Below are 27,088 nucleotides of genomic sequence, written 5' to 3' on the forward strand. Positions count from 1 at the left end.
AGAAATCGTCCATTCGCGTATTCAAAAGTTGCCCCCGCTGAACAGGGTCTCCTGAAGGAAGCACAACTGTTAGAGAGAGAGAGAGAGTGGTTACCTGAGGACGCAAAGGGTGTAGATACCACGGCAGGTCAAGGATATTTTCCTGAGCATATATCTTGGGGTTGATGAAGTCATTTTAGAAATTCTTTTTCTTACTCTGTTCATGGTTACGCGCATTGTTGCTCGCAATTAACCGGCAGTTTGGCGAAGTCTAGCTACATACGCCAATACCGAGTTTTACCCTGATATAATGAGATCGACCACATAATTATTAGGCTTAAGGCGTGAAACAAGGTGTCATTAAATATTAGGTGTCTTTTTCTTGTGACTGATTCGATTCAGATCATCACGGTGGATTGACAGGTAAACCTTGGCACTGGACCTGTCACGTTGTTGTACCTGGATATCTCCAATTGGCCTGTGCGCCGCTTCTCCGCGTCCTCTGTTGTTGCATTTAAAATTATCCCACCAGCGGTGTTCCTCAGAATTCAGCTTATTTCACCTCATAAGGGGCTTGCAAAGAGAGCGGGGCTCTTTCAGAACTGAGCCTTTATTACTTGGACATTGTTTCTATTGGAGCCTGTCTAGCCCGACTCGAAAGGGTTCTGCATCACTGCCCTTGCTGCCCATTCAATATGCGGAAGCTATAGTTTCGCTTACTATTGTAGGGTGAGGCAGTCCGATATGACTGAGGTATGCATTTCATGTCAATGAGTGAACATTTGAAATTCTCAGTGCGAGTGTTATTCACTGACACTTTCACCATTTGTGTTAGCCGTGAAAAGGCATCACCCAGACAGAACCAACCATGTCTGACAGCACTCACAACACTAACAACTAGTGCTCCAACAACAACAAGCACATCAAATCAATTGCAGCAGAAGGAATAATCACAATAGTCTGTGACTGTATCCAGAATGTCACCTCACGCTGTCTCCGTCGTCATCTCCCCTCCCACCGTCGACTTGGACTCCTACGAACCCTTTGACGAGGAATACATTCGCACTGTGGACGAGATCCTCTCGGATGAGCCTAGCTTCGACGCCTCATTCGATGCATACAGTGATGGAATCTCCACCGACGGGGCGAATGACTCCCCACAGCGAGTGCTTGGGACTGGTCGAGCCGGTCGAGCCTCCTTCGGCAAGAGAACTGGACATACTCACAAGAAGTCGCCTTACTTCTCGACGGGCCCGATGTCTCAGCGGCGCGTCGGATCGAAGAGGAGTATTATCAGAATTGATGTCGACGAAGAAGACGATGACGAGGAGGAAGGTGAGGATGAGGATAAGGATGAGGACGACTTCACCCCTGCTACGTCGGTCGAATCCATGAAAATCCAGGTGGCCGATAAGAACATCGAGAACAATCACCGTAATAACAAAACCCATGCTAAAGCCAACGGGACCGCTGTCGAGGATGACATCGCTGAGGAAGATATCGTCTTCGCTTCAGTAGAACCGGAAGCGCAGGCTCGCTTGCTGGATTTCATTGCGTCGCATCCATTTATGCGTGATGGTTCATATCCTGCGAGGCGGTCCAGAAGGCGGACCTTTGTGTGCGAACTCTACGAACAAGCGAAATCGACTGGAATGGACGAGCACTCGATCGACAGGCTGACAAACTACGTGAGGAAGACATATCTCGAACTGTATGGAAAGGACTATGTCGATATCCAAGGCTCAGAATTTGGTGACGAGATTGATGACGTGGCGGGGGAGAGAAGAAGGTCCTCGAAGGCCTCCAAGAAGAATCGGAAGAGGAAGCGGTCGAATGGCGACACGGTTAAAGATAAATCCAAGAAGAGCAGATCGCAGTCTTCGCAGTCTTCTGAGGAGAAGTATATTGCCTCAATGGCTGACTCGCACGACGATGCCAATCCTGAGGTAATCGATCTGGAGGCCGAATATCCTCTTGAGGATTTCTTTGCCAGTGCCGCTGCTGAGCCCGAGGCCTTGACGAGCGTATCTCCTGCGGAAGAATTACCCAAGACCAGACGCCCGAGCGTCAGCAAGCAGTCCGATCGTTCGTCGAAACACGAAAGATCGAACGGCTTCTCTTGTGTCACGCCAAAGAAACGCAAAAACAGAGCAGGCGCCTTAAATTCTTCTAAGCACTCTCTACGCTCACCTGCAAATTCCCAGGACGAACCCATTTGTCTGGAAAGCGACTCCGATGGACCCAAAAAATCCGCCACGGCTGCCCCCGACGCACATCCTTCGGAGAAGCTGGAAACACTCAAAGAGAGCGTAGCCAGACCAAGGAAAGAGAGGAATAGCAAAAAGCGCCGGTATCGCAGGAAGAGAAGAGCTGAGAAATATCGCGAGAGCCTGAGGGACTCGGAGATCCAAGAGCTTGCAGCTGATGATCGGCACATTGACGAGGATGCTAGGACCAAGAAGTTCAACCGGAAGAACGGTGGTGATATCAAAGTTGATGAAGACGTTACCGTCCTTGATGACCCGTTTTGGACTCTGGATTTTTAAAAACCGATGATTCGCAAGGTGTGACCGCCAGTGATGAGGTGAAGTCAAAATATTTTATGAGCTCTCAGCAAGTGGATGGTTTGGCATCGAGTGTTTGCAGCCAGATACCTGCTACCTATTCTGCTATTTATGTTGGAGATTGCAAGCCTATTTCTGATGAAACTCGGCTGATTTTGAGCGAATTTGGCCTCCCATCTGACTTTCTGGACTCTGACTCTGACTCGGATCTAAGTGATGTGCCGAGTGACGACATTTTGGATCGTGCTGCTTTTTTGTGCGGCGTGATGCAACCGCCTGTCCAAGGAGGGATAGCTGGGCGACCTGCGGAAGGGATCCCTAGCACTCCACTGAAGAGCGCATTATCTGCAGACCCTGAAGTTCCATTCGTTATGACACTTCGTCCTCGGCCTCCTAAAGTGTCTCCTTACTTCCCGAAGCCGCTCATCGATCCCGATTCCTGTCTGCCTTTCCCTTCAATTGACGCACCCACATTCGGCTTGGTACAAGAGCAACTCACCCACGATCCATTCCGTCTGCTTATCGCCACGATCTTTCTAAATCGGACTCGCGGAGGCGTTGCTTTGCCTGTTCTCTTTCGAGTTTTTGACCATTTTCCGACACTCCACGACATGAGTACGGCTGATTTCTCGAAGTTGGTTTCCATGATACATTCTTTGGGATTTCAGAACGAGCGAGCGAAAAAATGCATCGATCTTGCCAAGACATGGCTGGCTCGTCCACCGACGAAGGGCAGTCGATACCGCAGACTACATTACCCACGCAAGATGGATGGGAAAGACGTCGGCCGCGAAGAATGCATCGGGGACGACGACACGCGTGTAGCATGGGAGATTGCACATCTGCCTGGTGTGGGCCCGTACTCGTTGGATAGCTGGCGCATCTTCTGCCGAGATGAGCTGCGGGGACTAGCGAAGGACTGGAAAGGCAATGGCGCGGCATCAGCAGATTTTGTCCCGGAATGGAAATCAGTCTTACCACAGGACAAGGAGCTACGGGCATATTTGACGTGGATGTGGCTCAAGGAAGGCTGGATTTGGGATCGGCACACGGGCGAGCGCAAACGAGCCAGCGAGAAGATGATGCGAGCTGCACGCCGTGGAGGTGTGGCTCAGGAACAGGACGGCAATTTTGTGTTGGAGATGTCGCCAGTGAAGAAGGTCGCGAATGGGCTGACAGCATGGAGTTGAACGCGTCTGGGAATTGATCTTGGTTGATTAGGAAGACGGAGTTGGGTTGCTTGGGAACAGGAGTTGAGGTCTTGAATTAGAATCAAAAGATACCCCGTAAAGAGATCGTTCATAGGGAAAATCCAGCAAAATTCCATAACCAGGAGCTTGCTCGTTATTCAAACACATGGCGAGGCATCAAATCAGTTCGTTGCCTAAGGTGTGAATGACGATGCCCGAAGTATCGTTGGAACAGCAGCAACAAGAACATATTGTAGATTCTCGTCAGACCGAAAACCTTTTACTGTCCTCTTCGCAATAATTGTCTGGAATTAAATCTGCCCATGTTGCCCTACTATCCTGTCCGTCGGGTTTCCATGCAGCACCACGTCACACTGTCACCCCCAAAATGAGTCTCCAACCCAACTGGGCCTACAAACCAGCCAAACTGCGCGGGGAAGAAACGATGATTCCACTCCTCACCGCATAGTTCTTCCCCATCAGATCTTTCCTCCTCTCTGTCTGATGCACTAATTCTTTGCTCGATCTCCTCGTGCAACACTTGATCGTCTCGATTATCCGGACTGTCAAACTTTCTTTTTATTATCACATTCTCTCTCGCATGCGACGGCATGAGTGACACAAGCGCCCTGCCCGGTATCCGACCAGTGAGCAGTGTGGCCTTCTTCTCAAATTAAGCGCCAGACGACATACTGCCAACAGACAAACGATCCCACTCCAACTGTGGCACAGCATCTCGACCTCCACGAGGTAGCGATCCTCTTGATTTGACTGCTATTTTTGACGAGGTAACTAGTCGAAAACATACAACTCCGGTCGAACAGAGACTCCGAAGAACCGACGGGATCGCATGCCCTGTCGTCTTCCATCTCTCCGTCCATTCATCCCAGCCCAGTCCTACCCATGTCGGACCTCTCTCATCCTGTCATGCTATTTCCCTTGAGACTAAATGACAGAGATCGCGACAGGGACCGGGACAGAAAGCCATCCTCCTCATCTTCCACATCTTCAAAGCCCAAACAACGTCATTACCGCTCGTCCCACGGACGGCCCTCCCGCCCTTCAACCAAGGATCGAGACCGTGACATCCCCACGGGTCACTCCTCCACCACATCGTTATCTACTCCCATCTCCGCCTCGCGCCAGCAGCGTCGGTCCTCCATGCCGGGTGTCGACGCCGCCAGCCGTTCCGCTACGGCCTCTTTTCTCGAATCGAGAACCAGTCTGCCCTACCCTACGTTCTCGAAAGCCCATAGCAGAGAGGCTGTCGGCAAACCGAGTATTCCCACGCCGGATCCGACCGACTTGACAGAGGAGAATAAAGAGGCTGGGGATGCAGGCAACAATCATCGTACGGATAGTCGACATGCGCCTCCCAGCCCGCCCTTGACGAGTCTGGATCAGGGCTCTTCCCGCAAGGGAAGCACGGTCGGCGACAAGGAAGAGAAGGCAGCAGAGGAGAAGAAAGCGAAGCCAAAGGACCTGAAGACGAAGATTCGAATTCGAGCCGAGTCTACAAGGTCGTCTTCGAGTTTGCGCTCGAAAAGAGATGAAGCGTCCAAGTCAAGCAAAACGGCGAGACCGGAGACCCCGAAACCCAACAAAGACAAGGATACACCGGTTCGGGTTGCGAGCAAAAAGTCTTCCAAAGCGAAGATCGCCGATGAGGTCAAGCTCCCCAAGCGCTCATCAAGCCGGGGCACTCTGTCCCCGCCTCGATCCCCCGCGACGGTGCGTGAAGTTGGGTCGGGGTCGGCACACGGGTCTGACGCCACCATTGCACCACATCAGCCATCTATAACTTCCCGGAAACCACAAACACCCCCTACCAAACCGCCTTCACGAAACCAAACACGGTCGTCTATGTCACACTCGTTTAGACCAGGGAGCGGTTCGCCGGTCGATATCGCATTTGATTACGGTCGACCCCCAACCGCTAATTCCACATTCGGCGCTCCTCCTCCCCCTCCTCCGCCGCCGGAGGTGCCTGTTTCTATCCCTAGAGTCGACTACCTTTTACAGAATGGCGGTCTGGACCACCGAGTACCGAAGACATTACTGGTGGGCCCGGAGCACCCAGATATTCCCCCTCAGCAGCAGTTGCAGCCTGCAGTTGCGGCTGTCAGAGTCTTTGATCCGTTCAATCGTCTTCTCGACGACTATCAACATGTCATGACCAAGAACGGGTCACTGGCTGTGGCGACGGGGTACCGATCTGTCGCTCGGCGGCTTCTCGACCGGCTAGAAGCAGTGTTTGCCCGTGACATCTCGTCCGAATCGTGTCACTGCCTGATGTGCGATCACGATGAGATGGAAGAGCGTCCATCAGGAGTGAGCTGGGGCGAGGTACTCGAGCTGGTATCTGGTCGCAGAGAACTGCCTAGCTGGCCACCGTTCATGATGGCTCCGTCAGTCGAAGCTGACTTGTCTGGCGACGAGCACATTCCCATGCAGAAGATGGACATTGACGTACCGGAAGAGTACCGTGACCATTACCTCCGGCAGTCGCGCAAGACCAAGGCTGCAGTGGATAAATGGTTGAATGAACAAGTCGCACAGCCTACCAGTGCTCCGGAGGAGGTAGATGACGAGACGTTGACCTTTGCAATGCTGACACATCTCGGCCCAGAGCTGCGTCCGTTGTTCTGTTCGCTTCTAGGCATCACGTCCACGTCGACACCCACCCCACGGACGGACGACCAGCAGCCTCGAGCTAGACCGCAGGCGCTTGTGTCATCGTCTCTTGCCATTCAACGACTCTATCGGCTATCCTCTCTGCCGCGTGACCCTGAAACCGCAATTTATATGTTGAACAACCCGGGAATTCACCATGTGCTCGCAACCCTTGCTGCGATCAGCGATGATGAATGGGATATCCTCATCTCAGGCCGGTTTGATGGATTTTTGCGCAGTGGCGCCGAGGATCCGATCCCCGGCGTCCCAGGCGCGACCCCATCACGCTGGAATAGCAGCCGTTCGAATACGCCCTTTACTACAGGAGGAATGTCCCGTGGTCCGACACCGAGCCATATGGATGGTGGCGTCCGACCAGCCAGTCAGCCCTATGGCGTTAATCCATCGTCGCCTGCATCCTTCGGTGGACCCATTGCGCTGGACGAGGAGACGGAGATTGCGGCCCTCGCTGAGATCGAGCGCGAGATCTTCCTCGGAATGGAAGCCCTCGAGGATGCCTTTGAAGCTCTTCACTGCAAGGCTGAGGCCGTCCGGCGTGCGCTGCGTGAACGCGGAGCAGGCCTGTCCATCGCTAATCAAAACCGCCGCGGATCGTATGTCGAGGCACGACTTGGCACTCCATCGTCCGCCTTGGGGGCCTGGGAGAGCGGAACGGAAGATGATGGAATTGACGATGACCGATCACTGGCGCCTGATGACTCGGCTAGCAACATCAGTTCCAATCGTCGACGACGGCCCAAGCGACGCACCGAGCGACGCACACCTGCGCCCGTCGAGGAGGAAGATGAGGAAGAGGAGGAGTCACATCCCAGCCGCCGTGATCGCGATCGAGGGTCGCGACGGAGATGACTTTGACTGAACTCTGACAAAGTTTCGAATCTACACTACCGAAGCGATGATGATAATGATGTTTTACGACTCTACCCCCAGACAGATTGATCATTCTTTTACGGAAGTCGATGGGCAGACCCAATGACGACGAGGAACGATGTAGTTACGATCGCAACGAAGCGTAGGATATGAGATGAGGACATGGGACCAGACGATGAGAATATGGATTGTACATGTACTTCCGGCAGACTGGTATTACTGCTTCTGTTGTAATTTACTCGGAGGTTGACTGAGGGTGTTACTCAGCTGTTGCTCTGAATAGCAGGCTCAATTACTGAAGCATGAAGATCAATGGATCCATCCGTTCCGTAGATGAACATCATCCACCACGAAACACGGACTCTATCCGAGCCGTCATCTTCCGGCTGTGCCTTCTGCATGTGACGCTCATCATCCAGAGACCCCTTTTCACTACTAGATAGAGCATACACGTAGCACATCGCAGTCACATGAAAATATATGCCTCGCAGGACTACCCTACACTATCCAGTCTACCAAATCAATAACATCAAAACCTCGATCCAATCAATGCAATAGCTCCTCGTGTACAACAGACAATAAACTCAAATTTACCTAACTTTGGCACCTAAAGCTTCGGACCAAGGACACAAGACAGTTAAGCCGGCTCTTGACTTTAGAAATTACAATAATAATAATAATAATAATAATAATAATAAGTAATAATGACTTACAGAGCTACGGGATACAGTACCATGGTTCATCCACCCCTGACTGAGGAATGAATCTGATTTGTTCTCGGCCTGTCCACGCGGTACTCAATAGCATTCAATAGATTGATGGTGGTGATTGGGGATAGAGTTCAGCTGGGGTATTCCCTATCTATCCAGATAGCAATTCTCAATCGGGTGTATGTTCCGACTACGTCATAAACAAACGAGTAGGGAACTGATCAGAACCCAAGATGCTGATCAGAGATGAGCTGCGAGTCAATGGATCTTGATTGATGCCATAGTTCCTTTGTTGAAGTTCAGTTCATCCTGAATCGGATATTGCTCCAGAGTTTTGAGTTTGGAACCAACGACGCGGACCACGAGCTGGCTTCCATGGATCGGGGCCCACAATCCCATGGGACTCTTGCGTCTGGTTCTGGTTCCGGTTGTCAAGTCTAACCTCGAAAGGAGTTCCGGTATACGCCGTGAGGGCTTTGTATCTAGACAAGATACACACAGTAGAAACAAAACAAAACGAACCTTTTTTTCTTCTGCTGTGTTTCTGTGTGCTGGTGATCTCTATAGAAACGGCGCATGCGGTCTGAGAGCAGGCCAGAGGATCTTCGATTCCAGAAGCGGCGTAGAAATCCGGGGTCGACGTGGCCCCAATCCCATGTGATACGATCTAGATAGATACGATACGAAGTCCTCCAATTCAAAAGGAGTTGATAATTGGAAAATAGACAATTGAGGCGGCAGCCACCACATTGATCCTGGTGCTGATCTTCCAATCTGCAATCTACACAAGGCACAGTGAACTTTAAAATTTGAATGTGACCATGAACGTGACAGTGACCGGCCCGGTTTAAGGCCCGTGTTAACGGATCCTTCTCAACAGCCTCTATGGGCACACTGTCAGCCCTTGCTTGGGCTTTAACGATGGGAGCAATGAGGCGGATGTGCCCGCCGAGTCTGGAATTTTTGAGTCATCAAATGCTTAAACTCTTAAAGATTGGGATTTAGTAGATTAGGCACCATTTGGAGATTCGCTGTCAAGGACGAAGGATGCAAAAGCTAGGAGAAAGTATGACGTGCTCTCTAGTCGCCACATCGCCTTTGACTTTGAACCAGGTTGAGGGTGTAATTCGGAGAACCGATAGAATGAAAACAGAGGGCAATAGAAGAATAGAACTCGACAAGGAGCAACAAAGCGAGTTAATGGTCCTTCTATTTTCTTGTTCGAGTATCCACTGTCTTGGATTGGGAGATCCGGTCAAAGGATCGAGAGACGTCCTAGGCCTGCAGATCACCGATCCCGACTGATAGGATACTACTCCAGATCAGACCTACATGTATACAAAGTAGTCACTCTCTTAATTCCTTGTACAGTCATCCTCAGAGGATCCTCGAATAACCTCGTAACTGGGTTATTAGATGCATCCTTCGTTTAATATTAGGACGCGGCACATACATGTGTCGCGCCTCCCACTGTCACGTCCATCGTAGTTGTCTTAACCCTAGGGGATTCGATGTATACGATAGAGCAATCATCTTCTGCGAAGGTTGCACATGTCTGAACATTGTTGCTGATCGACGAAAAGCAACTGCCCTTGACTGTCAACGAGTACATGATCGCCCAGGCCACGACCAAGGGCAGCGACTGATGAAGCCAGAAGGAAGGAAGAACTCGTATGCTTCGCAAGCTTGACCAGACAACGCTTGTAGATCCTTCCACCGCGCCTACCCAGAGACTTGGTGCTGCTGAGGCGCCAATGACTAGACATACTTTCATAAGCCCCAGAGACAAGGAACGGTGAGCTTCCGGAATTCTGAGCACGGCACTGCTGGAAACGCAGGGTCGTACTTGGCTGGCAGATATCCGTAGTTGCCATTGATTGAGTAGATGGAAGGCAAATGATCCTTTGAGCTTAAGTTAACCAATTGTCGACTACTCGAGGCGGCAGCCTCGTCTCAAGTCTGATAAGACCACGATTAGACTAGCGCTGAAGCAAAACCGAGAACAATGAGAAAAAGAGGCATAACAATTGTTCAGGAGGCGTAAAGGCGAGCGTGCCAATAGAATACTTCATTGAAAAATATAATTTTAGAGTATTCAACGAAGACGGCGGATTTCGATAGCAACTGTACAGTAGAAGCGCCCTTGGCCTTGTAGACTCATTATCGAGCTTTTCGTACTTTATAGAACAGGCCCATTTTAACGAGTCGCCCCTGTGTCAAATAAATGAGGGGCTCGGCTGCTGAAATTGGCCGGTCCTTTGCTGATGGTTAATCTCCAGACATTCGACTGTGCGATAGAAAATGAGCACAGTCAATGAACGAGTACTTTGCATAGTTGCTCTTCGTTATCCTCGGAAAGCGCCATCGCTTGGCTAAATGCTTTGTATGCTGACCAGTGAAGGTCTGAGTCTGGGGTATTGTGAATAAGCTTCAGTCCAAAGGTGCCTCCACTCCTGCAATTGGACAAGACAATATTACAAATTCACAATGGACCAGAGTATTGAAGTCATGTTGTGACAGTGCAAGTCCAGAAGTGTAAATATATTAGCTTCAGCCTATCATGCGCAATCACACCAGAAAGAGAGAGCATAATAATCACCCTCAATTCACCAATGGGATCGATGATCACTGCTCACTAAGGAAGTACTGCGGAGCAGGCATCTGCCGCGTCTAGAAGCATGTCGAAACCGAGTCCTAAGGAAATCCCCCTATCGATCGGCAGGGGTACAGGAGACTTCCCTCGGAAATGGGAATTGCCGGAGATAGGTGCGGAATTATGAAACGCTCAACCATCAAGAATTTGACGTACCAACATGATAGTTGATGGACAGGCTCAAGCTTTCGGGTAGTGAATCCCACAGACCAAGGAAGCATGTTCATGGAACCATACACGAGTTGTCAGTTATCTAACATCTTGCTTAATCTGTCTTGTCCTCAGTGATCGCTTGTCCAAAATCTCTCTTGGTGGCAATCAGGTCTCACCAGTGCCGACCAAGCCGAGGCTTGACTGCAAATTTTACTTGCAAGTCAGTCTTGGGTGTTATCGTACTGCATGCCTAGTTTGTCTTCGCGGTTCAAGGTTAGTGGGTGGGTCGGCGGATCCAGCAGATAGTCTCACTGGATCACTATCACTGGTAACTGGTTCTGTTTTGACTTTCTTTTCATTCATTCTTCAGGTCTTGACAACTTCGACAGTGATGAGTGATGCCATAATAAAGTTTGATAGCTAGGAAAATATTTGCGGAAAGTCAGCCCGACCAGGACTGGCGGGTCTGGTATGGGCCGCAACCCACGTGAATGCTGTGTGGAGTACCAGAGATATATTATTAACGGGATGAACTAACTATCTTTGATGCTGGCCGTCGAGGGCGTCGAGTAGATTTCCGTTATCGCCTGGCTATATTGGTCCAGAATACAAGGTATCCACCCTTGACAATGTACGGAGTAGTTGTTTCTGTCATGAAATGTTACACATCAAGTAGATGGTAAGCAGGAAGCCCATGTTGAGAGCCATAATTTCCTGTCATATCAGCTAAATGAAAGTACACTTCGATCAGAGCATGGGGACAATGATGGTGATGATCAAGAAACCTTGATCTTCGAAAGTCTGATGGATCGTCTGCAGCTTTGGCTGTAAGTGGATGCTGGCCGTTAGTCCTCACTAATCAGACTTGAGTAGTCTCTGATGGTCCGCGTTAACGGCCCACCTGAACGCTGAAGAAAAGGACAAGCCCTATGTATGTGGATGAACAATAGGGAGTAATGGTGAATCCAATAGTTCTGAAAGAAGGAACATATCAAAGTAGCGTGATAATGTGCTTATCTACGGAGTATCTATCTTGGTAAAGCAGAGCAGTTGAAAAGGAACAGTGGAATCAGCTGGGCTTGAACCTGGAGCCTCGCGTGGCAGCCACGGAACACGTGATCTGAAGTACCTGCATCAGTCTGTAACAGGAAAATTCAGAGACCTTTTACCAATCCCAAGCATTGGCCGCATTGGCTGTGATGCTTGCACATATTCTTGGTGATGGTTGTCATTGTCGATTGTCCATCATATCCAAGACATTAACCAATTGTGAATCCTTAGTTCCTGACTTGAGGAAAATCTTGACCCGGAGAGGAATGAGTTGCGTCAGATTGGCCCCGTTTTTTACAGCTCATGACCCACAACTGCGGGGAACAGCGTTCCGTTTAAATGATGTCGTTACATTGTGGCTTGTGGCCACGAGCCTAGAAGCAAGGCCGGTCCATACAACTCAAAATTCAAAGAATGTCAGTCACCGGCTCCCTAAACAGCCTCTGAAGATGGCACCATGGCGACGACGGCGAACAGCATTATCCTTCATTTGAAGTCACCGGCTAATCATATCATGATTATACAGGATGTGCCCAGGAAGGTAATTGTCGTCTGCTCGACGGAGTAGCTGTAGCCCTGTTTTGACATCAACATCAGGGGAGACGTGTCACCTTCCGCTATTGTACTTGGTACGCGTCAACCTATCGCTGAGCAGTACCGCACACGATAATATCTTGGGTAAGGCAAGCTCCTCTTGCGCCTCCAGAGTTCATTGTCGTCAAGTCCAACACTTCAGGATATTCTGGGTGTTCTCGTATTGCTGACAGTGGGTTTCCCGAGCTGACAACGTGGAATTTCCCGTGGCACATGGACCGCAATAGGACAACAAAGGTAGAATTTCAACCCGGATTGTATGACAGGAAGCCAATCTTCTTCTACAGTGTTGTTCCAGTCCTCGAAATGGTAACTTGACCACGATGGCACCAAATTCAAGGAAGCTTATTTGGCTCAATCGACTGAATGTTGCCAAGCAACAAGAAAGGGATGATCGTCGTCAAGCTTTACCAATACATAAGTTCTTATCCGCGATACTACTTCATGCTGTCCATCTCTGTGGTCATCGCAGACTCGCAGTTGCACAAGTGAATCGCCGTAGTGGAGCTGGTGAGGTTTTTGCAGTTCCCAAATCTGGCGAGGTCTCGGCGATCTAACGCGATTCGAGCACCTGTCCATTGATCTCGCGCATGCCAAGCAAAAGTTTGTGTTTTCGGTAACCAGAAACAGAAAGTCTTTTTCGCTGTTTTTCTTGCGGGGGTTTGGTGCCTGGTGTCTCCGTAAGCAGTAATACCATTACTTGGGCTTCCTTGGCCGTGCAATCGAAGGTTCTCTGTGGTGGCAAATTAACTGTACCTGTTTGTGCTGAATGGATTATCTTTCCCAGTAGGTCCAGCACTCATTGAATTCAAGTCGTTTCTGACTTGCCAACTTTGTCAGCAATGCAAATATACGCTGGCCCTGAGCTAGCTACGTGCCTGGAACCGAGTACTATGGCAAAAATGATCCTAATCAGCCCGTCGGTCTTCCCCTTGCAACAAGCAGCAAATGAAAAATGGCCGTCCTACGCAACCCCTGTTCGCAGCACGAGTGAACAAAGAGGATAATATGCAAAATAGCCGGTAGTGCTTCGAGGGACAAACCTTAAGAGCTAGTCGAGCGATTATGATGCTCCTTTGCCCTATCATCTGAGTCCTCTTTATCCATTTGAGCACGGATTACGCACGATTCTGACCGCGGTGATGTCCGTGTCCAAAGATCACTGTACAGCATCCTTGTACTCGGTAGTCGACCACTGCAAAATTCTAAACTCCACCCCGTAACGGCAACCTTGACTTGACTTGACCCCCTTTCTCGCAATTCCTCCGCCTGGAGAGGGGTATTCTCGCGGTGGAGCAACTAGATATCCCTAGTACAATACTATGTAATAGGGCTAACGATGATCGTTGGCCATCTGGCTGTGATTGCGCTGATCAAACCCCACACAACCAATTCAGGACCCAAACAATCTTATTATTAATAATAATATCATTTTTATGTTCATTTTCCAGAGTTTTAACTTTTCATTTTGACATTTTGTTTGCTGATTGGGCGCTAGTATCACCATGTCATTGCTGGTTCGGTGGCTGACTTACTTTGGCTCAGTCAGAGTTGAATGGCAATGAGAATAAACCACCGCTGTGGCTAAAGTTCTCCTTAGCATCCTCACTGATCATTTCCTTCTCGCTCGACTATTGAGCTTTCTTCTTCCTCTTTCTGTTTCCCTTTCCTCATTTTTCGGTCGTTCCCCCTGGTTCACTTCCCTTTGTTTGGATATCTTCAAATACCTGTCAGTCGCAGGTGTTGTACGACATCAGACCACATATTACCTCTCTGTGAGACCGTCTTACTTACAAGCTCTTCTATGTCGGCCTAATTCCGTGAAGACGATGACTGCGACACACACACGGTTGTGAAAATCACCAGGAACCTTTGAGAGCAATGAGTCTTTTCCAAATGTTGTATCTGGCTGGGGACAGGCAAGATGAGAGTCATGTCCTGTCGCCCCGGCTGGCGTACACCGAGACTGGTGTAACATATGATATCGATCCATTACCTGCAACACAACACAAAGGTCTTATCGCAGTGGCTGTAATGGCCATACTCTCGTTTCTCGCAACGCTTGCTCTGATCTCCTTTATCACATACCGTCTTATTTTCTGGCGCTCAAACTATCAGCGGTACATCGGATACAACCAATATATCGTTCTCATCTACAACCTGGTCATCGCCGATCTTCAACAGTCGCTCGCGTTCCTACTATGTCTGAAATGGATTGCGGAGGACAAAATAGAAGCTTCATCTGCAGCATGCTTTCTGCAGGGATTCTGGTTGCAAATCGGAGACCCAGCAAGTGGTCTCTTTGTACTCGCCATCGCGGTCCACACATTCCTTCTAGTCGCCATGGGCCATAAGTTGAGCTACCGGGTCTTTATTTCTGGAGTTGTCGGGCTCTGGGTATTTGTCGCTGTTCTGGTTATCATCCCACTTGCTGCCCACGGTCGATATGTGTTTATCCCGTCTGGCGCCTGGGTAAGCATGCTCATCGCCCTTCCCGCTGGCCACCCCATGCTAACCGATCAAAGTGCTGGATCAGTGAGGACTACGAAGCCATCCGTTTGTGGACACACTACATCTGGATTTTCCTGGCCGAATTCGGCACGGTCTGCCTGTATGCCGTCATGTGGTTCCAATTACGTGCGCAAATCAAGCAATCAGCGATTCTGGGAAGCAGCCACACGGCGAGTCTGAAGCGTCTCCGTCGAGTCATCGGATACATGGTTATCTACCCAATCGCCTATATTGTGCTTTCACTTCCGCTGGCGGCCGGACGAATGGCCACCGCTCGGGGCAATACACCGAGTCTCGCCTATTTCTGTGTCGCCGGAGCGCTCATCACCAGTTCCGGCCTCGTCGATGTACTCCTCTACACTCTGACCCGTCGGAACCTCATCCTCGAATCCGAGCCGAGCGAAGACCGCAGCTACAACCGCTTTGTCAGCAGCAAGAACCGAAGAACGGACAACCACCTCACCACCATCACCGCGGATCCCAAGCATACTCGCACGGATATCAGCGTCCTGCGCACCCGGAGAGGTCGTGACGAGGAAGAGGATAACGTCGATGGGACAACGCGCGACGGATCAACAGACAACATCGTACAGCCCGGTGTCGAATTGGCTCCCATGGGCAAGGTGTTCCAGCACACCACGATCGAAATCACCCACGAGCCGGCATATCCCGAAGCCGAAGGGAGCGACCGGTCCAGCAAAGACTCATTGCAACGCCCGGTCAAGGGCCATGAAAATGCATCCCGGATGTGGGGTCGATAATGGATGTCTTGTCTACTCCGTCTATAATGCCTCTTTCCATCTAGATACACGATGTCAACATTTACGTTCATTTCCGCTTCTATATACCACTATCTTCATTCTTCTTCGACTCCGTACGAACTTCTAGTGACGCCCTACTCCTACTCCTATTCTTCATCCCGATTTCTCGACTGAGCGGGCATTGTCGTAACGACTCCGACCTCGACTCAACCGACGGTGGCTCTTTGTACATTCTATACCATCTTCTCGACTCTTTCCTTTCCTTTTTAATCTCTTGTCCCGGGGAGGAAATACTCATTATAACTTGATGATCGGTGATGATCTTTCTTACCTGGTGAGCTCGGTTGTCGAGCTTTGGCCAATGCTATTACAGGACTTGTCCTGTCATACTATATAATTGAACCATTATTGATCGAAGCTTGCTCGTCCGCAGCGTCAAATCTAAGCTAAGATACGGAGTAGAAGTGCATAAGGTCCGCACTGCAGTCCAACCGAACGCATACCGCCCTTGCATGGGATAGTGCTCATTATCAATCTAGCAATCACAGCCGGGGACTATTCAAGGCCTGTAGACAGATAGCCTTTGCAAGGTTGCAGTATCCGAGCATCGCTGGTATCCATATGCGGCGTTGCCATTACAATTTGTGCATTCCGGTTATATATCTTCCCCCAATGGCTGTTCGAGTCGTGGCTTACAATATATATACGCTCTACTAGGTCCCCTTCAAGGTCAGGGTACAGGTCCGTTCTATACCAATGTGACTAGGCTACTGCTCAAGCTGTCCATCATCACGGGTCCCGGCGAGCTGTCTGATATGTTGCGCTGGGGAGGTGAGCGCTGTGTCATTCAAAGGATGTTGCGCTTGGCTGATTGAAGAAAACCGAGTATCTTCAGTTGCTTGAGAAAACCATGATGGGCATTGGAGCAGGCGCGGAACGTCTGATTGAGTGGTTCGTCGGTCGACATGTTCTCGTTCCTCCCCTTCCGGCATTCAGGACAATGGCCACGCCACAGACTATCTCTTCCAGTAGGGGCAGTGAGCTGTCATCGACGAAAAGGCGACGGAAAATGCAGCCAGGAAGATCTTCGCTAGAATAATTCACGAGTCTAGAAGGATGATACAACCCTCACGGATAACGATATGATACAAGAGGCCTAGAACCTGAATCTGACTGGTTCGAATACCACGGCGGTCACGATGACATATCTCGCTCGAGCGTGTCGCAGCCTCACCTGCGCCGCGAAATTGAGGGAGTTAGCAGTCTCAGAGCGGCTCCGACGACGTTACACTGGGAGAGTTGCACTTGCTGAAAGCTGTCATGGAGATATTGAGACTGTAAGGAGCTGCTCCGGGCGGTCTCCCTCGCACTGTTCCGGAAAAGGGGGCGGCAGTGTCAGGTTACTTACCCCCACAGGATATCACGGTGAGCCCCCAGACTTGTACAATCAGTCACGAACAGACGTCTCTATTCGAATTCCGAGATAGTCAAGAGGGAACGTTGGATTTCGGGGGATAGGCCGGTCTCCAACCGAGCCAATATCGGCTTCTCCCCGTCCGGGATTGGCTCGAGAACTTGTCTCGTATCCATTTGGCTTGGATGGAGCCGCGACTGCCTGCAGCGGAGCTTTTCCGTGGATGCAAGAGGGTGAGATTGGCCCCTAGAGGGCTGCTACGTAGGAGACCATGAAGCCAGTGTACTTCTTCTTGATCGCCCCTGTAGGGCACCAGTGCGAAATTCTGCCTGCTTCAGCGTCCACGTTTGACTTGACTGCTTGGAAGCATTACTTGTAGAATGTGATGCTGGAATCGAATGACACGCAGAAGACTTTTTGCCGAGGTGTGATGAAATCCGTACCTTTGAACCTGTACTAAATAAGAGTAGTGTGCAGAGATTGGTCAAAACGAGCTATGAATCCCTGTCAATTCCCGCCGGCTGAGAGACCATTCGGCCGCTGGCGCATACCCTCGGAAAGTGTATGACATGATGAGCATGGTCTGTTGCTCATCCACTCCTGCTCAAAGCTAATAGTATGCAAGGAATAGTGCCAAGGAGACTGGACTCGCAGAGATAGACACGCAGAAGCAATCGGGATTTGAATTGGCCAGATCTGCATGCAGTGCGCTTCTTGGAAACAAAATGAAAGGCACTAAATGCCCCTCATCCACTGAGGCACCTACTAGGTACCTGGTCTGGGAATGGGCGATGCACGCTGCAAGCCACCTTGGAACTCCACTCGCGGAATAATCCTCCGAAATGGACGTACGTACATCTCGTGAACGTGGAGTCATTGGCCGTCGTAGTGGCTTTTCGGTCTGTGCCGGATCATCAGTTGAAATAGGCACCAAGAAGCTTATCCTGTGCTCAACCGGAAACTGAAGATGAAGCTGTCCTTAGGCATAACAAATTGCAATCAAAGTCGGGATTCGCATATCCCGGTCGGGCTTTGCGTTTTTCCCTCTCCCAATCACGGGAAGGATATCCCCACGTATGCCACTGCGGTCTGATCACGGAATTTTTCTCGGCTGGACTTATCAACAACCCTGCAAGGCCGTGTAATAATGAGTCCATCTTGCGACAGCGATGTTTACCACGAGAGCAGATGTCGAGCCTCGATGATCCTCCGTCTCGTAGGCCTCCGGTCAGAGTAGCGTGCCTTTCCTGGTGTGTATACCTCTTGACCTGAAAGCCGTTTTGAATTCGTAGAACTCTGACAGAAAGACCTTGTACAGCCGTGCATCCCGGGTTCGCTGCGATGGCCAAAGTGATTGCTTGAACTGCATCACGAAAGGCCACAAATGCGTCTACATTCCTAGCAGACGCGGAGGACCGCGGTATAGCAGAAAATTCGCTAAAGCTGTCGACCCGCTTGATGGAAAGGGCGAATCTGGAGGAGTTCTGGAAGAACGAAGCTCATCGAATTCTGATGGAGACGGTATGACTTATGTGAGCGCCGGTTCTGGAAACGTATTAACAACGCTTATCCTTGTCTGTAGAATGGTTGAGCCATTTGGTAGGCATGAGTGGGCCGGGAGCCGGACTGCGCAGTATCGACACACCAATGGAGGAAATTGAATCCATCTTTGACACCGTGTTTGCTCCTAGCCCAGGAGACGCAGCACATGAATTGGATCCTTCTTTGGTGTCAGACCTAGTCCAACTGTATGGAAGTGATGAGGATATGTAAGGCCCGGGCAGTGACGCCTCACGACATCAGTGGCTGATCATCAGAGCAGACTAGATGCCTACTATGTCTTCATCCATCCTTATCACCCAATTCTCCCTCCACCCGAACGTTTGCCCGTATATAACCGCCCCTTGTCTCAGCGGCCAGAGTTTCGGCCGGCAAGTCCGCTGAGTCTAGCTATCTCTGCCCTTCTGGTCCTCATTCCACATCCGAACGAGTCAGATCCATTGAGAGCAGAGTATGTGAAGCTTCGCAGAGGGTTTGCGCAGACTTTTGCTCGAGATGCTCTGAAAGCTGTAGAGCTTGATGCCAGTCTGCTAAACCCATCGAATAATACTCTCAGTGTGCATAGAGCAAGGTTTCATCCTAAGTTGCCTTTGTGTCTAGAAGGCATCCTAGCTCTGAATATTCTAAGTGTCTATGAGTATGCACAGCGAGGCAGTTTATGCACAATGAGCGATCGAGCTAATGAGGCACTGACATCAGCGATGAAACTGTCGTTGCATGAGACCCTTGAGGAGGATGAATATGCGGAAGCCAGGCGGAGGACATGGTGGATGACGGTTAGCTTTTGTCAACACTTTGGTGTTTCTTTGGATAAGTTAGCTGACAGATCTTCGATACAAACAGTACATGGTGGCATGTCAAGCAGCCATTTTGAACAACATGGTAGGATACCGATCACTGCGGTGTTTGTTGACGAGACTAAAAATCGGTAGCCTGCCACATTCGACCCGTTTGATCCTCATTTTGCGACACCATTTCCCGAGGTATGTGTCCGGTCCTCGAAATAAGGTACTATTGTGCTCATTTTGCATAAAGGGATGGAAGGTGCCTGTCGAGGCGCAACAGACGCTCCTTGAGACTGTCGCGTTTATGACTGACCTCGAGCAAACGAAGGCTTCGGGTCAAAGTGAATCTGGGATACGGGAGCGGATGTTGGGTCTTGATTCCCAGATCGGATCATTGTTGTTTCTATGCAGAGACACGCGGTCTGCCCCCAAGATCGTTCCAACACAGGTGGAATCTCCGGAGGTCGCGGCCTCCCAGATCATGATCACTATTGCAGAAATCCGATTGCACACGTGAGTACACTGTTCAACAACGTCAGCACACAGACTATTACTGACATTTCGCGTTCAGCGCCAGAATTAAGGCTCACAGACTTTGTGCTTTCCAAGATATTCCCAGTTTCCATCAGCAGCAGTGCGAAATCGGACCATCTCCCATTGTATCTGAATCTGGGACCCGGCCCGACTCGCTTTCTGCTAGTGGAGCAGAAAGCACACAGCCTTCAACGCCTTCATCAAGCTCACCTTTGCATTTTCCTTTATCCTCGCACGAATCCTCCAAAATCTGCTTCCACGGCGCCCTTAACATCGTCACCTTACTGAACAATCTTCCCTTCCCTAACCCGACCAACGAGGTCCCACTCAACAGCCCACCGTATCTCTCCCAGACAACCCGCGTCGAGATCCCACGGAGCATACTCACCTTTGCCTGCTGTGGAATGCAATCCGGCTATGTGATGTTAATGCTTTGTCTCAAGGCACGCGCTCTACGGGAGCGCCGTATGGAGGAGTCCAATTTCGCAGACACTCCCTCTCTGACAGCTCTTTTGAATGATCTGCATCAAAGCTTACGGCTGCTTGTCAAGTGTTTGAATAACTGTGCGGTCGCATTTGAGGCGCTTTCTGGAATGAGAGGTACTCCTATTCCTGTGTCTGAGAATACTGTTGCCTTATATTTCAACTGAACTGACAAGACTCTCGTCGGACAGACCGAATAGCTCAAGCGATGGAGCAAGAGTTCCAGAGATAACCTCATCACCCGGCTTGCTATTTACTCGATTTTTCTAGCTGCAGATCAGCTCGATCGGCCATTGCAGCTGGGGAACATACATAATATTACCTAGGAGCCTCAGCCAGATGTTGGGTTATGCAGCCAAGGTCATAAATATGCCTGGGTAGGATAACATGACGTATAGTGCTTGTCGATATCTTCGTCACCATTGGTCTTCATGATGGCTTCCATTCTTGGCTATCGCCAACAGAAAGCGCACAGTCTCAGTCAAGACATAAGACTTTACGGTCCGCGTCGGTCCGTGTTGACACAACAGTTGCCTTCTGATCAGTCAAGTCCGGCAGCACACACGGCAGCAGATAGACCTACGCCCGATTATGCATTAAAAATGGCTTAAAGTACATACTCTCACTATGCTATGGTATCTCAAGCCTGCAAATAGTGATTGTCTATTTGATGACGCAACGAGTCACTTTCTGTAGATAATCACTTTCCCCTCTTTCATCTTGCCGCAAGGTGTTTTCTTTGGATATACGCTTAAATACTTGTAAATAGGCGGGTGTTCTGCAATATTCTTATATATTATAGAATTGGGTCTGTGCTGATTTTGCTATTTACTATGTCAGAAGTATAGCACATGAAGCATGTGATTTAGGTGCTTGCTGCAGTACAGAACGGCAAGGCTCATGGTCGGGTAGAAACATAAGAACCAAAACACTGCCCAAACCTCCACCTACACCCCTCTACAGCTGCACCTTTTTCACAACGAAAGAATGGCGCTGTCTTTCGAAAGTGCAATCTAGTCTGCGGAATGATTCTTATAGATTGCAAAAGGGCAACGACTGACAAATCTACTAGGCAAAGGGTATCTTGGATTCCACAATCTCAAAGTGAACTCATTGGTATCGCAATCCTAGCTCCTGATACATAGCGATCAACCGCTGCCTAACCGTCTTCGCCAATGGCCATGACTTCCCCAGCACATGCAGCGCGCCCACTCCAAGCTGGATTCTCGCCCTGATCGACTCCTGTTTCGCTGGAATGGAGATAAATAAGCACGCAACAGTGTGCACTACCACACACATGGCAAGCGCGCAGGTGAAGAACGGGGTGCGATATTTGACCGGATTCGGCAGGGTGGCCAGATTGCACAGCAGATCTGCTGCTCGCAGGAGCTTCTGCGAATGCAGGTCAAGGGAGGTGGAAGGGGGAGTGGCCTCGCGGGTTGTTGGGAGGCGGGTGCAAGAGGTATGAGCGTGAATGGAGGCGTATCGCATGTCTGATCGAGGGTGGTGGAGGTAGATCAGCGCACTGGGGCAGGGTCAGTTTGTCATGGGGAACGCAGGTGGGTTGGATAACTGATGCACGCACAGGTAGCTCGTCATCTGAGCTTGGAAGGCCATTTCATCTAGGCTGGAATGGCTGCCGTACGCATCCCGCTGAGACGATGGGAGTTGCATCAACGATGTAACCAGCGCAGCGTCGATGGTTTCGATTTGAGTGTCCAGCTCGATATCCAGCGATCGATTTAATTCCATGACCATGCCGAGAAGGCGCACGGCCTTGATCCTGTATGCGGATGAGGGAAATCGCCTTTCGTCATCAAAGTGCCACTTGTTGATGAGATCTTTGAAGGTCAGATTGCTCAATATGACCTAGCAGGTATCAGCGAAGGCGCCAAAAAGGAACATAAACGACATACCGCGTCACCGGAGTTATAAAGCTCTTCATCGCAAGGCAATCTCACGTCTGCAGCGTTATGAAACAGTTGGAACGCGCTCTGATCACGCATTGCGGCCAAGAATCCGTCCACAAAGTACAGCTCCCAATACGTCCGCCGCCAACTCTCCTCCAATATAGAATTCCCGCCGGAGTGTTCTGCCGCGAATGCGGCTCTGTTCATACCCAGTTCCAAGGCCAGGTTAACGGCAGCCTGCATAATACGGGTTGCACTGTCTTCGGCGCCACGTGCATGATCGACGATGGCGAGAAGGACCATTCCCTGGACCTTGAATCCGTCACGAGGCGCTGAGTCGGACAACACGGAATAGGCGGATTGGCGGAAGAACTCTTTGAGGGACGGATCGTGGTGCTGGTGAGCGCCGATGAAGCGCATGATGGACAGGATGTATCGGGGTATCTTCTCGGATAAGGGAGAGTGAAGTGCTTTCCTTGGAATCACGAGGGGATGTGAGCGGTGGAAAGTCTGGTAGTACAGTTGGATCAGAGGATCATATGCAACTTCAGGTGTTACAGCGTTCTCTAGTTCGGGCCACGCAAGTGCATTCTCTGGCAAACCTGAAAGATCTAATGTCCGGGGAGCGTCGAGTTGTGGTTGGAAGAGTGCTTGACCTATCTGGTTCTGTCAGTGACTCGTGGCCCATATCGCATCGTTCTAAGGATGGTCCCGTACATCTACAAGATCTGAGGTGAGATTTGTCCCACCGAGCCAGTCCGGGAAATCGTCCGGGTCGATTGCAGAGAAAATGGAGGCATCATCATCAAGCAGCTGCTGGGGAGGATTGCCGTTCTTCGTTCGCAGTCCGCGTCTGGATTGAATATAGCGACATTCCGTGCTGGAAGCCTGGCAACGGCTACATACTGGCATCTGGGCGTCACATTTTAGATGACGGCGACGACAGGTCATACATGCCAACGATGACGGCCGCCGGGGAGGCCTGGACGATGTTGAATCTTGCTGCATGGTTATACTCGATGGTTCTGTGTCATTATTGAAGTATCACGAGTTTTACAGTGGCTCGAAGTGGCCAAGTACGCTTTTTACAATAATTATCTAGACGTCAGTGAGATTTGTTGTCGGGTATCCTGCAAGTCAGAAATTGGATCGATCCCCGATGTTCAATAGAGAATAATAATAATGAACTCTGTGAAGCCCAGCGGGAGGCCGAGATCCCCGAATCGGCGACCACAGTGTGAGGTCCTGGGGACGGCTACACGTCCGATGAACCCCACCTCTGTCCCCAAATAAAGAAATGGACTCGACCACTTATTCCGTATTTAATTTGAAAGAAACCCGATATCTGACTTATGTTGACATTCAATTCCTGCGGTGGTACAAATACCATGGGGATCCGAATATAGTACATCGGGGACTCATGGAACCCGAAGAACACCTCAGCTGGCTCACATCATCTGCCCGACATCCTCTCTCACCTGCAGGCGTCGATGCAGCAATCATCGTCCGGTTATTGAATAGAGGCTTATGACCTCTCCTGTTTGAATTCAATTTCGTTGCATCCATTCTAACCATGCTTATCCGCTCATGTAGTGCGGCTACTGTGGCTTAGGAAGGGAGCACTACGTTTGCCAGAACTGAGACGACACCAGTCGGATACTATAGACAGCGGAAAGGCTGAACAAGAGGCCGACACTCTTTCATAACCCGTGAGGTAGTGAGATCATGCCCGGGAGCCCGAGAGCATACCAACGCCAGCGGGATGGATCGACACATCCGGAAAGCATTATTGCCTGCGGAGGAGTGTGCCAACTGGCGAATAGGGACTCTTGCAACCACTTCGCCGACGCAGAATCCTTGCAGACAGGCGACAACGACGCTATGGATGGAAAAAAGCTGCCCTTAAAGGGATGTCATTTTCTTAATTAAGCCATTGAGAGCGACTCGGCGGGTCTGGCCAACAGATCGGGTATGGGGCGTTCCTGCGACGAGGCTGTCGCAAAGAGCACTTCACATGAGTCCATGTCACAATTTTCTGGCCTGCCAGGGGGTTGGGGGTGCAATATAGTCGACTCTATGGAGTAGCCACTGAGACCTTTGCGACGTAGGTTACAGTGGCTTCTAGACGGCGACTAGCCGGTGACCAAAGCCAGGCACAAACCTACGCACAATATAACTTCAGCCACGAAAGCATAACACTTAATAATCTAGATGCTTCTTTAAATGGAATTCTGATTCCTCTGGTCCCCGCGTGCCCCATACATCATTTAGCTTGCGGATCACTTGGCAGTTAGGAGTTCCCGAAAAAGGTCCCCGAGGCCAAGGACTGTGGCGCCGGGGAAAGTCTCCCGCCAAGCCAAAAAGGCAGCCCTGTGTCATGATCGCATTGGCAGATCCTTCTTGACAAGGTATCAGTTTAGGACGATCAGAATCGACAGCAAAGTAACAAGATGACCGTGTTTCGACGCTTGGTCAAGGGCTCAAGGGGCTCTATCTTGACCAGTTAGAGAGTAGCGCTGATCAGATTGGTGGCCGAAAGCTGGAGGCCTATGGGAAGATGGAAGTGTCGATCTCGCCAAAGAAGGTCATATGGATTCTACTGATTGCCCAGAAACATGAATGGTACGTCTTTTTCCCTGCAGTCCGGCGCTGGTTCGATTTGTAGATTTCCGCAGTCTTAGAGCCCGCTCACCAGCCCTGGTCTGTATACGGAAGGGTATAGTGACCAGTCGTCTCACTGCTCCTATTCCGGGGCAAGACGGGCCTCTCGAATGATATTATGTGGGCGAGATGGAATCTGAGACGTCCAAAGACTGTCGCCATGGCGCACGCCAAACTTGAAGACAAAAGAGCCTACGTGGCAATCCCATTGGCCTGATCAAGCAAGCCTGAATGAAGCTATGTACTTCTCAAAGACTGACCTACAGTTCAACAAACGGCCAGTGACTCGTTCAGAATACACCAGGTGTGAAATCAACCACCTGCGCCTTCTCAATTACCCCATCGAGACTCTTCACAAACGCCTGATGCGCCGGGTCCGTCCGCACATAATATTCCCGATCGGCCTCGTTATCAAACTCAACTACAAAGACATGCGTGATTCCGTTCTTCGGCTGTCAGTACGACCGTATAACCGGGTGCAAGAATCACATACCTGCAGTCCCTCGATCGAGTTGTCCTTTCCCCCGGCGGAAGCCTTGATGTAAGGTTTTTGCGTTGTGGGGTGGATGCAGTTCTCCCTGAGATTGAGCATGCGGGTACACGTCTGGTTGGGTCAGTATCTGTACTGCAATTGGAGTGGTTCAGGACATACATCTTTGATGACTTCCGGGCTGGCGGTGGGTTTGAATTGGAACTGGACGACGTGGATGATGGCCATTTTTGTGGTTCAGTGTACCTGTCTTAGGTTGCTTTGCTATGATATCGAGACTGAAAAGAGTTGAATGCAGAGTAGCATGACGAAAGCGGGGTGTAAGTTGTTAAATGGTGGGGTAATCACCTCTGTAAGACATCATTCAGTAGGGAATTCTTCGTCACTATACCACGCACGGTGGGTCTTATCAACTCCACATCAAAACCTGACTTGAGAAGGCTGTACTCCATCTCCTGGCTCCCGAAATTACCAGAGCAGAGAGATTAGAGAAATGACGACTTACATAGCAGAGGAAATCGTCGGAACAATATCAAGGCCCATCGATGCGGTATTGGGAAACGTGTCGTGGTGGACACCTCTCGGACCAAAAGTCATTATGACCCTACATTTGCTTCCGGTGAACTACCTCCCTCAGACACTATCTCACTGTATGTGGGATATCCTATCAAAGCCATCCGGGCGGCCTTTTGAAGAGCTTTCCCTCGGACAGAAAGCGCAGTAGTCGGCCATATAGGCTAAGCATTCGCGACAGAGTCTACCCCTTGAACTGGAAGCCGCTCTGTATATTCCGTAGGAGGAGATACTGAGGTGTGCATGTCAAAATCTGTCTACCACGAAGGTTTCTGGGTCAAGCTCCGAGTCGGAGAAGGCAACAATAAGAAGTCTTAACGAACAAAACACATGGCTTCTATCATTAACATGAGCTCGGAGGAGACAAGAGAGGATCCACGAGTTCGAGGTGTTGAAAGAGGAAGACAACGAAGACAGATGCCGGCTATATAGTAGTCAAAATAGTCTTGCAGACGTTTACTAGTGTCCTCTAATGCTACACCTTCTCTTTACTGCAGTCACATCTACCAACAACAATCTTAGCATTCTCTCCTGTATTTACTTGGCAGAGCGCTAGTCATTGAAGAATCCCAAGTCATCTCTGTCATGCTGTCTAGTCAATGCTTGTAGACACAGGTGGAAGGCAGGTAATCAAGGGCATAGCACTCTCAAGCAGGAATCCTTGTCAGTAGAACATATATCAAAGTTTCAATCCATCTGTAACAATGGTCTACATAGTATACATAGAAGCATCATTCAGGGTCCTAGTAGTGGATAAGGTCCCACCCTCGACAATTATCTTGCCGATGCTGGCGCTGATGACTGAACAGTGTACAGCTTCTTGAACAATATTACGTCTATATAGCCTGTATCCGCCATTCTGATCTGATTGGTGCATAAACTGAACGTTCAATATGATGACTCTGCGGGGTAGTTACCCCAGACTATCGGGATCGTTTAACCCGAGGAT

General features: G+C 50.0%; 7 protein-coding genes across 7 annotated transcripts; 5 read left to right on the forward strand and 2 right to left on the reverse strand.

Annotated features, from left to right (window-relative positions):
• Positions 1-956: 956 nt before the first annotated feature.
• Positions 957-2,525, forward strand: Aud_009926 (putative pre-mRNA splicing factor; the record flags this gene model as incomplete). Its single annotated transcript, XM_043294770.1, has 1 exon — positions 957-2,525. The coding sequence occupies one exon, from the start codon at positions 957-959 to the stop codon at positions 2,523-2,525; it is 1,569 nt and encodes a 522-aa protein (XP_043150705.1).
• Positions 2,526-2,914: 389 nt separating this feature from the next.
• Positions 2,915-3,733, forward strand: Aud_009927 (uncharacterized protein; the record flags this gene model as incomplete). The annotated part of the gene is made up of 1 exon (XM_043294771.1): positions 2,915-3,733. The coding sequence occupies one exon, from the start codon at positions 2,915-2,917 to the stop codon at positions 3,731-3,733; it is 819 nt and encodes a 272-aa protein (XP_043150706.1).
• Positions 3,734-4,636: 903 nt separating this feature from the next.
• Positions 4,637-7,276, forward strand: Aud_009928 (uncharacterized protein; the record flags this gene model as incomplete). Its single annotated transcript, XM_043294772.1, has 1 exon — positions 4,637-7,276. The coding sequence occupies one exon, from the start codon at positions 4,637-4,639 to the stop codon at positions 7,274-7,276; it is 2,640 nt and encodes an 879-aa protein (XP_043150707.1).
• Positions 7,277-14,338: 7,062 nt separating this feature from the next.
• gprC lies at positions 14,339-15,729 on the forward strand (the record flags this gene model as incomplete). Its single annotated transcript, XM_043294773.1, has 2 exons — positions 14,339-14,929; positions 14,983-15,729. The coding sequence occupies 2 exons, from the start codon at positions 14,339-14,341 to the stop codon at positions 15,727-15,729; spliced, it is 1,338 nt and encodes a 445-aa protein (XP_043150708.1).
• Positions 15,730-18,748: 3,019 nt separating this feature from the next.
• Aud_009930 (transcription factor domain-containing protein) lies at positions 18,749-20,672 on the forward strand (the record flags this gene model as incomplete). Its single annotated transcript, XM_043294774.1, has 6 exons — positions 18,749-18,912; positions 18,966-19,479; positions 19,547-19,585; positions 19,636-19,686; positions 19,739-20,001; positions 20,060-20,672. 6 exons carry the CDS (start codon positions 18,749-18,751, stop codon positions 20,670-20,672), a joined length of 1,644 nt encoding a protein of 547 aa, XP_043150709.1.
• Positions 20,673-21,615: 943 nt separating this feature from the next.
• Positions 21,616-23,423, reverse strand: Aud_009931 (Zn(II)2Cys6 transcription factor; the record flags this gene model as incomplete). Its single annotated transcript, XM_043294775.1, has 4 exons — positions 21,616-22,030; positions 22,091-22,374; positions 22,422-23,075; positions 23,133-23,423. The coding sequence occupies 4 exons, from the start codon at positions 23,421-23,423 to the stop codon at positions 21,616-21,618; spliced, it is 1,644 nt and encodes a 547-aa protein (XP_043150710.1).
• A 1,943-nt stretch (positions 23,424-25,366) lies between these two features.
• Aud_009932 (Dabb family protein) lies at positions 25,367-25,794 on the reverse strand (the record flags this gene model as incomplete). The annotated part of the gene is made up of 3 exons (XM_043294776.1): positions 25,367-25,522; positions 25,570-25,680; positions 25,729-25,794. The coding sequence occupies 3 exons, from the start codon at positions 25,792-25,794 to the stop codon at positions 25,367-25,369; spliced, it is 333 nt and encodes a 110-aa protein (XP_043150711.1).
• Between the last annotated feature and the right edge of the window lie 1,294 nt (positions 25,795-27,088).

The sequence above is a fragment of the Aspergillus udagawae genome (assembly GCF_001078395.1).
Source record: "Aspergillus udagawae IFM 46973 DNA, scaffold_8, whole genome shotgun sequence".
Taxonomy (NCBI): domain Eukaryota; kingdom Fungi; phylum Ascomycota; class Eurotiomycetes; order Eurotiales; family Aspergillaceae; genus Aspergillus; species Aspergillus udagawae.